This window comes from Prionailurus bengalensis, chromosome E1 (assembly GCF_016509475.1).
Source record: "Prionailurus bengalensis isolate Pbe53 chromosome E1, Fcat_Pben_1.1_paternal_pri, whole genome shotgun sequence".
Taxonomy (NCBI): domain Eukaryota; kingdom Metazoa; phylum Chordata; class Mammalia; order Carnivora; family Felidae; genus Prionailurus; species Prionailurus bengalensis.
In genome coordinates this window covers 26,140,545-26,150,880 of record NC_057347.1, presented here as the reverse complement: position 1 = coordinate 26,150,880, position 10,336 = coordinate 26,140,545, and the positions used below count along the sequence as shown (strand labels likewise).

Below are 10,336 nucleotides of genomic sequence, written 5' to 3'. Positions count from 1 at the left end.
TTTTGAGCATGGTGTGAAAAGTGGTCCAGGTTCATTCTCCCACATGTCACTGCCCAGTTTTCTGAGCACCATTTGCTGAAGAGACTGTCTTTTTTCCATTGGATATTCTTTCCTGCTTTGTCAAAGATTAGTTGGCCATACATTTGTGGGTCCTTTTCTGGTTCTCTGTTCTGTTCCATTGATCTGAGTGTCTGTTTTTGTGCCAGTACCATGCTGTCTTGATGATTACAGCTTTTTAATCCAGAATTATGATGCCTCCAGATTTGGTTTTCTTTTTCAATGTGGCTTTGGCTATTCAGTCTTTTCTGGCTCCATACAAATTTTAGGATTGTTTGTTCTAGCTCTGTGAAGAATGCTGGTATTATTTTGATAAGGATTGCATTGAATGCATAGATTGCTTTGGATAGTATAGATATTTTAACAATATTTGTTCAGAAGAACAATTAAGAGCTTAATCCATTAGCATGGAATGTTTTCCCATTTGTTTGTGTCTTTTTCAATTTATTTCATAAACTTTCTATAGTTTTTTCTATAGTTTTTAGTGTAGAGAATCATTCTATATACCCTAAATTCATATAGATTACTTCATTAGAAAAATTACCTAAGGTTTTTCTTAATACATAATGTCTTAAGAAACTCAATAACCAAAGTTTCTTCCCTGGGTTTACTTTTTCCTTAGGACTTTCTAAATGGATACGGCAGCAGGTTCAGTACCATTCAACCTTTGAAAGTGCAATGGAGTCCTTGGCTGAATTTTCCAAAAAGCACCAGAAAGTCATTGATGTATCCAAAGAGGACAGAAAGTTTATACAGGACAGTGGGTCTACACTTGAAGTGGCCTGTTTGAAGGACAATACCTTAACTTACTTATCAGAAGCAACAAGCCATCTACCACCAGAAAATCCTAGGGAAGGTGAAGCAAAAATGTGTGTCCAAGAACTACACTGTCCTAAAATAACCACCAGTCTATCTCTACCAGGAGACATCATCTCCCGAAAGGACCAAGGTTTGAAAAGTTTTGCCTATTTACATTTGATAGAGAATTCTTTCATTATATCAAGTGAAATGATATATATTGTGCTATAGATTAATTTCCTTAAATATGTTGGCTTGTAATAGAAGGCATTATCATAAAGTAATGAAATAGTATGGTGTATTGGAATGAGAACAAACTTTTGTCAAGAGACCTGAGCATATTTTCTGGTTTTCCACTCAAAACTTTGTCATTACCTAACTTTGTGACCATGAGCAAGTCACGTAACTTTTTTGAGTCTTAATAGAAAAGGAATCTCTGAGACACCAGGGTGGCTGAGCTGGGTAAGCATTCGACTCTTGATTTCAGCTCAGGTCATGATCTCAGGGTCGCAGGATCAAGCCCCACGTCTGGCTCTGCACTGTCAGCTGAGCCTGCTTGGGATTCTCTCCCCCTCTCTGTCCCTCCTTCTCTCTCTCTCTCTCTCTCTCTCTCTCTCTCTCTCTCTCCCCCTCTCCCTCTCCCTCTCTCAAAATAACTAAATAAACTTTAAAAAAAAAAACAAAAAACAAGAAAAAAGGAATCTCTTCATAGCTATCCCTTAGCTTGGGATGCAAAGATCTAATAAGATGATAAATATCACAGCATAGTAATACTGTACAAATGGCAGATGTTTTCCTAAAGGCTATATTAAAAATTGGTCTAATGTATAGATAACTTCTCTTACATGAATTTATTAGTTTAGGGAAGTGAGAGTCATTTATTCTGAATAATAAAAAAATAACATTTTAAAATATATTAGAATATAATAGTCTGTGTCAGGGATTGGCAAACTATGGCTTATGGACCAATTTGGCCATCTGTTTTTGTATATCATGTTTAATGGTACAGAGTCACATCCATTCAGTTATGTATGAACTGCCCGGCTAGCTCAGTCGGTAGAGCATTCAGTTATGTGTGGTACACAACAGCAGAGTTTAGTCATAGTGTATTTTGCACTAGACCAGCACAATTGAGTACTTACATACCTTGGAGATGTTGCGGGTTTGGTTCCAGACCACCACAATAAAGTGAGTATCACAATAAAACAATTCAGATGAATTTTTTGGTTTTGTAGTGCGTATAAAAGTTATGTTTACATTATACTAATACCATAGTCTCAAGTGTGTAATAACATTATGTCCTAAAAATAATGTATATACCTTAATTAAAAAAACTTTATTGCTAAAAAATGCTAACCATCAATTGAGCTTTCAACAAGCCATAATCTTTTTACTGGTGGAGGCTCGTGCTTCAGTGTCTATGGCTGCTAACTGATCAGGGGGCTGGTTGCTGAAGGCTGGGATGGATGCAGCAATGTTTAAAATAAGACCACTGTGAAGTTTGCCACATCAATTGACTCTTCTTTCACAAATGACTTCTCTATAGCATACAATGCTTTTTGATAGTATTTTACCCAAATTAGAACTTCTTTCAAAATTGGAGTCAGTCCTCTCAAACTTTGCTGCTACTTTATTAAGTTTATATAATATCTTAAATTTTTTGTAGTCATTTCAACAATTTTCACAGCATCTTGACTAGGAGTAGATTTCATCTCAAGAAACCACTTTCTTTGCTGATACATAGGAAGTAGTTCCTCTTCCATTGAAGTTTTCTTATGAGATGGCAGCAATTCAATCACATTTTCAGGCTTCACTTTTAATTCTAGTGCTCTCGCTATTTCCACCACATCTCCACTAAAGTCTTGAATTCTTCAAAGTCATCCATGAGGATTGGAATCAACTCCTCCCAAATTCCTGTTAATGTTGATATTTTAACTTCTTCCCATGAATCATGAATTTTTTTGATAGTTTAATTTTTATTACATATTTGAACATGAACAAAAACACGTGAGAAGATTCACCCTCAAATGTAAATATTCTATGTGTATTTGGCCCCAATAATAAACCAGTTATGTGAAAAACCAGAGACTTAGGGTTTGGAAAAATAAAGATTATAACAACATTTAAAAATTATTACATAGTACATACATTCTTGGAATTTATTTATTAAGTATCAGAATTTCCACCTGGTTTTCCATATCTACACTTATTTCTACCTGTATACCCACATTCTAACTCTTATCTCCACCCACAGGCAACAACTATAGCTCTAATCTGCACCGAGTTCAGTCATCTCTCTGGATCTTAACAATGTTTCCATCATTTGGTCTGACTTCATCCTTGCTATTTAGCAAATAGCAAAGGCCTATCAGAGACGGACTTGTCTGACACACTCCCATCTATTTCAAGCCACAGGATCCCAGTAGGACAAAAGATTTTCCCTCCTCTAGGCCCAATTTCTAGTTGTCTGTCGTGACAGTAATGATTTCATAAACTTTCTTTCAAGGTTGGTCGTGACAGCATCTTACCATAGCTCACCTGATCCAGTGTTTAGTCTTCTCTGACTGTAGATTCATATTGAGCACTACCAATGAGGTCGTAGCTCATTACCCTAGGTTTCTGAGGTCTAAATTTCATAGGATCAAGGACTATTTGATAAAAAGGAAAAACACTATAATATTAATAAAAGTAGCAATCATTGCTTCATAGGATCAAAGCTACCCTCGGATCTGGAGGCTGAATGGAGCTTGAATGTTTTATTTGATACTATGTGACTCAGAAATACATAGCTTTCTTTCTTTAAAGATAGTGCCACAGAAATGCCCCTCTCAGTGTCCTGATTAGTACTCTAAGTGTGGTAATATGCTCATTTATTTCAATATTGACCTAATTTTTTTCAACTTAGCCTATGTTTGAGTTTATATCTGTTCTTGCCTTTGCAGAAATGGGAGTTTCTTTTAGCCAAAGAGAGCATTAAGAAATTTGGGGGACAGGAGGATCAACATAAAAATTATTCATTTTCTGTATTCTTAAAAAAAAATTCTCCCCTGAGTTTACCTGTGAAAAGCCAATGAATAGCAATTCTTCATAAAACTGACTGAATTAAGAGATGAGAATGGACTTACTTATAAATATAAGAGAGAGTCAACCTCCAATTAATAATAATAATAATAATAATAATAATAATAATAGATTCAACCCCATTGTGTGTACATTTCCTGGAAAGTTTTATGCATTCCATTCTAAGCTCCTAGCCCTAGGTAAACAGACTCATAAGTGGAAATGTGCCATTTTCAGCACTAGAAGCAGCATCATAGTTCATTAACAAAATAATGCAGAAAATGGTTAGGTAAATGAATTTACAACATAAAATGTGTTGGTGATAAATTTGCACTAATGTAACATAAGTCAGGTTTACGGTATTTTTTTACCAGGAAGCACAATTGTAAACATTTGCAATAAACTACTGCCTCCCCCCCAAAAACCTAATCATCATTTATGACCATAAAATCATGAAGAATTTGTACCGCATGGCTCTTTGTTTTGGTTGTTTTCAGAGTAAGACATGAGCTGCATTAAGTAGTTTCCCTGATTTCTCCATCTTAAATAACTGCCAGTTCTGGAACTTTATTCATCCTCAGAACCTTTGCACAGAGCAAATCTGGGAAGTGGCACCTGACAGATAAAACTGTCGGATCATAGGTGTTCTGGTTTGAGACTGGACTGAACGAATTTCTAAACAACAAAGGTGGGTGAGGGACAGAATAGAGGCAATATGCTGCTTGCAGAGCCCAAGAGGAGTTTGAGACATGAGCAGAGAGCATCTTTTCAACAGCTGGAAGAAGCCTCCTCCAATTAGTGAACTCCAAAGTGAAGATAAGGGTGTCATCACTGACTGAGTCAATCCAAGAATTGCAGAGTAGATTCAGTGGGTCAAATCCAGCAAGCAGGAGAGATGGTAGCCATTCCTTATATTTTGTCTATGCTTTAATTGCATGATTTATAGATTCAGAAATATGGTTCCACAATGCCAATAGACAACCTTTCTTCAAAAAGTAGCGAAATACTGAAAATTTCTCATACTTTAGGCAGTATGCCAAATGAAGTTCATTTAGTTGGGCTCCATATTTCAAAAGAATATTCACTATTCCAAAAACTCATAGTCCTTTTGGAAAGCCATACACATGGGAGAACTAAATGCAAAGATGTGGCACATCTAGACATTTTGTCTGTAGTCATGCTGGAGTAACACTTCTAGGCACTCTTCATGCCCTCCGAACACTGCAGAGTAAACGGGGCTCACTTTGGCCCATGTCACAAACCCAGTTGGTAAGTGGTATTAACAAGTCCATTAATGGTCCAATATGGACCATTCATGCAACTGCATGAATAGGTAACTGCCAATAGGCCTCATTACAGTAAAGATCAGGATCTGGCCCACTGAACAGCAAAAGCTCTACACATTATGTGTGGCCCTCCTGAGCAGCAATGAATGAGGGAGTAACTTCATCCAATGTTTGACAGTTGACTTTTGCACCTGATGAAATAAGTATGTTTAAGCTTTCCAGCTTGCCGTGCCAAGCAGCCACAAATAAAAGTGTGATTCCAAAGTCATCCTGGCATTCCTTGTTTGCTCCTTTCTTAAAAAAGCAATTTTATGATCTCAGCATTTCCTGAAAAGTAGCCTGATGCAAAGCGTTGCATCCACACCCAGAATGGGACCCGTTAACATTTGCTCCATGTTGAAGCAACAGCTTTAATATATCTATCTGTCCATTTTCAACATCTGAAAACAGTGGTGTGGTTTTCTCTGAAGTAGTGGCATTAGCATCTGCCCCAGGTTCTAAAAGAGTGTATGGTCTTCCAATGTCCTTGACTTGCAGCAAGACGTAATGCACAGAAGCCCTGAACCGTCTTTATCTTAATGTAGTTTTCAGATAAATCTGCATGAATTAACATCTGTAAACATTCTACAGAGTTGTGATAAGCTGCTTAGTAAATCTGCATCCATCCCCTGTTATCAGCAACATCAACATTACGTCCCTTTTTGAGCAGTTTTCTTAAGACTTTAACATTGCCTTCCCTGGCAACAAGTCCAACTGTGGAGCATGTGTCAGAGTAAGCCTCTGTAAAATAGAGGCTCTCGGTGCCACCACTTCTGCACAGAAAGGCCTGGTCCGAGGCGGGGTCTTCTGAAGTCTGCTCCCAGAGGCCGCTCAAATCATGAATGTTCTTAATGGCATTTAGAATGGTGAATTCTTTCCAGAAGGTTTTCAATTTATTTTTCCCAGATCCATCAAAGGAATCACTATCTGTGGCAGCTATTGCCTTACAAAAATGTCTTTCTTAAAAAGAGTTGAAAGTCAAAATTGCTCCTTGATTTATCTTGGTTTTCAATATGTCTTCCTCACTAAGCATATCATTTCTAGCTTTTGACTTAAAGAGACAAAAGTAAATAAAGAGAGACATGTAACTCTTGGCACTTAGAGGTCATTGTAGGATTATTAACTGACCTATTTTCAATATTGTCGTGTCTTAAAGAATAGGAAGGCCTGAAGAAAGGGAAAGAGATGGGCAAACAGCTGGTCAGGGGAGCAGTCAGAACACACACATTTGTCTATTAAGTTCGCCATCTTATATGGTATGGTTTATAGTGCCCCAAAACAATTACAATAGTGACATCAAAGATCACTGGTCACAGATGAGCATAACTAAAATGTGACACATAGACACGAAGTAAGCAAATGCTGTTGGAAAAATGTTACTTATAGACTTGCTCGATGCAAGGTTGCCACAAACTTTGAATTTGTAAAAAACACAGTACCTGCAATGTGCAGTAAAGCAAAGTGCAATAAAAGGAGGTATGCCTATAGTTGCAGCAGATACAATATGATCCACAAAGCCTGAAATATTTACTGTCTGGCCAGGTGTAGAAAAATATTTGCCAAACTGTGGTCTATATCATTGGATACCATTTTAATTATTTTAACTAATATATGATAATTTAATATATCAAGTATTAGATATTTACTTCATAGCATCTGGTGGGTTTTTTTGTTGTTGTTTTTTAATAAATGTCATAGTAAATACAAAGACATTGACTAGTAATCAGGAAACCTGAGTTCTAGTTGGGTCTGATTACTAACCAGTTTTATAACTTTAAATCAAATAATTTAGTCCTTGTGGTTGCCAGTTTCCTTTAGGGAATTAATCTAGGGTCAGTTTTTCCCTATCATTGGTTAGTGGATTTTCAAGGCAAATTTTTACAATATATTTCCTCCATTACTCAGCCCTCTTTCTATTCCTTTTTTACCCCTCCTTTTCTCATTCACTCCTAAAGTCTCTGGTGTGGAATTTGATAGTTTACTAGACAGCATTATAACTTGGGCTCAGAATCACTGGGGACCTAGGATTCCTTTAAGAGTTCACATTTTGTGCTTTATGTTCTAAGATGAAGTCCTGCTACTGTTGGTTGTGGGCTCTCAATTATGATCCCTACAGTTACTTCATTATTTTTAACAGAAATTACTTTAATGTGACAATTATTATATTAGTTAGGAACGGGAAATTAACATTCTTAAATTTTTGTATTTATAGATGATCCTATATTATTGGAAGAGTCTGCCCAGACAATGAAAGCAGAAAGAATTGTGATTTCCAGATCGACAAGCCCAACCTTCAACAAACAGACAAAGAGAGTTAATTGGTCTAGCTTTAATTCTTTGGGACATTATATTACTGATGAAATTCTGACTGCAACACCTAAATCTAGGTCACCAGAGGACTGTGCCTCTAGCGCTTCCCCTTTTGAAACAGAAAAAGGATGCAAAACAGTCTTACCACTCACTGATAAATGTGAGTCCTCATCTCTGACGGTAGACACATCATTGAGGGCAGTTGAACCATGCCCTCAGTCAGAAATCATTATTTCACCAATAAAGATTGATGCTACTCTTCTTAAAGAAAATTATTCCAAACAGCTGTTCTATGAAGAAACCCTGGGTCCGGACATTGAATTGTCTCTAGTTAGTAAAGAAGCTAAACTTTCTACTTCAAATAGAGCTTCTGACACAGAAGCAGAGGATGAATCTATCTATTTTACACCTGAACTTTATGATCCTGAAGATACAAATGAAGAAAAGAATGAACAAGTTGAAAGTGATAGAGATAATAGATTGGCTAATAATTCAAAATGCATTTTAGCTGAAGATCTTTTTGAAATTAGAACTGAGAAAGGAGTCCCAAGAAATAAAAGCTGAGGATTGCACAAAGTTGAATAGACTCATGAATATTAAAGTAAAATTGATGACAATGGTAGTAATTTAAAAACAACTCATATAAATGAATTAGACCTGGGAAAAACTCGTGAAACAGATACAAAAGAATATTAAACAGTCTCCTTCCAACAAATAAAGTTGTATTCCCTGGTGTTAGGTAATAATACTTAACTGTCACACACTAAAAATGTGTTGTCATGCTTGTATTAAACTCTCTTGTAAATGACAATTTCTACACTGGATAAGTGGTATAGCTTTTTTTTTTAATGTATTTTTCACTTTAACTCATTGTTATTACAGTGTTTTAAAAGTCTATTTTACATTCAGAGTGTTTTATTATTTTCAAGTTTTGATAAAGAGATTCATACAAAATATTTTCCTCCAAGAAGTCTTCCTTAGCTGAATACAATTTAAAAATTAACCAATGTGAAAGATACATAGTTTCCAAGGGTACTTCATATGTCGCATAAATATTTTTTTTATTTTTTTTTTTACATTTGTTTATTTTTGAGAGACAGAGTGTGAGCAGGGGAGGGGCAGAGAGAGAGAGGGAGACAGAATCAGAAGCAGGCTCCAGGCTCCAAGCTGTCAGCACAGAGCCAGATGCGGGGCTTGAACCCATGAACCGTGAGATCATGACCTGACCCAAAGTCAGATGCTCAGCCGACTGAGCCACCCAGGCGCCCCTGTCGCATAAATATTTGTATTTTGTAGTCCTGTTTTTATACATAAAACATCTGTTTAATACATGAAAATGAATAGCAGTCTAATCCAGTCATATCTCAGTCTTGTTTCACTTACGTATTTACTTCAAATCAATATATTATTTTAGAAATCAGAGTTTTCTTGAAAAGTTTATTCCTGTATTAGACTGCCTACTTAGAGGGAAGTAAGAATTAAGGAAGAAAACTGCATGTATTTTTAATTGATGTTGCTTTACATTTTTTCATTTGATAAAACACAATCAAGCACTGAATATTTAGCAAATTATATAAAGTTACAAAATGCCAAAGGAATGACTTCAAATTTTTAATTCTAATTACTTAGCTTCATCATTGTAGAAAAAAGTGAAATGTTCTAGCATGAAGGTTGTAATTATGAAACTGTTAAGATAGAAAACTCCATATATAAATTTTATAAGTAAACCCAAACATGTAACTGCAGCTGAAAAATGTTTTCTTATAGCTCACTAAATTTTTCTGTAAATTTTGACTCTGTTTATGTATTTGTGAATGAAGCTATACTTCTGATCAAAAATGGTTATAAAAGATGCATTTCTCTGTCATCATTCCAAAAATACATTCACTCCTCTTTTTCTAAGAAACATGTCTTATTCAATGGACATTTAGGCTTCATGTGAGTGATTTGAATTGAAAAATCTTAACAAGTTGTTCAAGTTGTGGATGTGGTTTATTTTCAAGTCAAAATTTCCAGGAATCCAGTATTTTTTTTTTTATTATTTATTTATTTTTTTAAGTTATATCTAAGTTAGCATATAGTGCAACAATGATTTCAGGAGTAGATTCCTTAATACCCCTTACCCATTTAGCCCATCCCCGCTCCCACAACCTCTCCAGTAACCCTGTTCTCCATATTTAAGAGTCTCTTATGTTTTTGGCCCCTTCCCTGTTTTTGTATTATTTTTGCTTCCCTTCCCATATGTTCATATGTATCTTCAAGTCCTCATATGAGTGAAGTCATATGTTTGTCTTTCTCTAATTTCGCTTAGCATAATACCCTCTAGTTCCATCCACATAGTTGCAAATGGCAAGATTTCATTCTTTTTCATTGCCAAGTAATACTCCATTGTGTATATATACCACATCCTCTTTATCCATTCACCCATCGATGGACATTTGGGCTCTTTCCATACTTTGGCTATTGTCGATAGTGCTGCTATAAACATTAGGGTGAGTGTGCCCCTTTGAAACAGCATACCTGTATCCCTTGGAAAAATACCTGGTAGTTCAATTGCTGGCTCATAGGGTAGTCCTACTTTTAATTTTTTGAGGACTTCCCATACTGTTTTCCAGAGTGGCTGCCCCAGTTTGCATTCCCACCAGCAGTGCAAAAGAGATTCTCTTTCTCTGCATCCTCACCAGCATCTGTTGTTGCCTGAGTTGTTAATGTTAGCCATTCTGACAGGTGTGAGGTGGTATCTCATTGTGGTTTTGATTTGTATTTCCCCGATGATGAGTGACGTG

At 36.1% G+C, this 10,336-nt stretch overlaps 1 protein-coding gene and 1 pseudogene across 1 annotated transcript in view; one reads left to right on the top strand and one right to left on the bottom strand.

Annotated features, from left to right (window-relative positions):
• BRIP1 (BRCA1 interacting helicase 1) overlaps nucleotides 1-9,523 on the top strand; it is a 210,524-nt gene extending 201,001 nt beyond the window's left edge. Inside the window, 4 exon segments of the mRNA XM_043583868.1 lie at nucleotides 680-1,006; nucleotides 7,453-8,095; nucleotides 8,097-8,146; nucleotides 8,149-9,523. Coding sequence (XP_043439803.1) covers nucleotides 680-1,006; nucleotides 7,453-8,095; nucleotides 8,097-8,146; nucleotides 8,149-8,246 — 1,118 coding nt within the window. The 3' untranslated portion in view covers nucleotides 8,247-9,523.
• LOC122486009 lies at nucleotides 4,431-7,232 on the bottom strand (annotated as a pseudogene).
• Nucleotides 9,524-10,336: the final 813 nt, after the last annotated feature.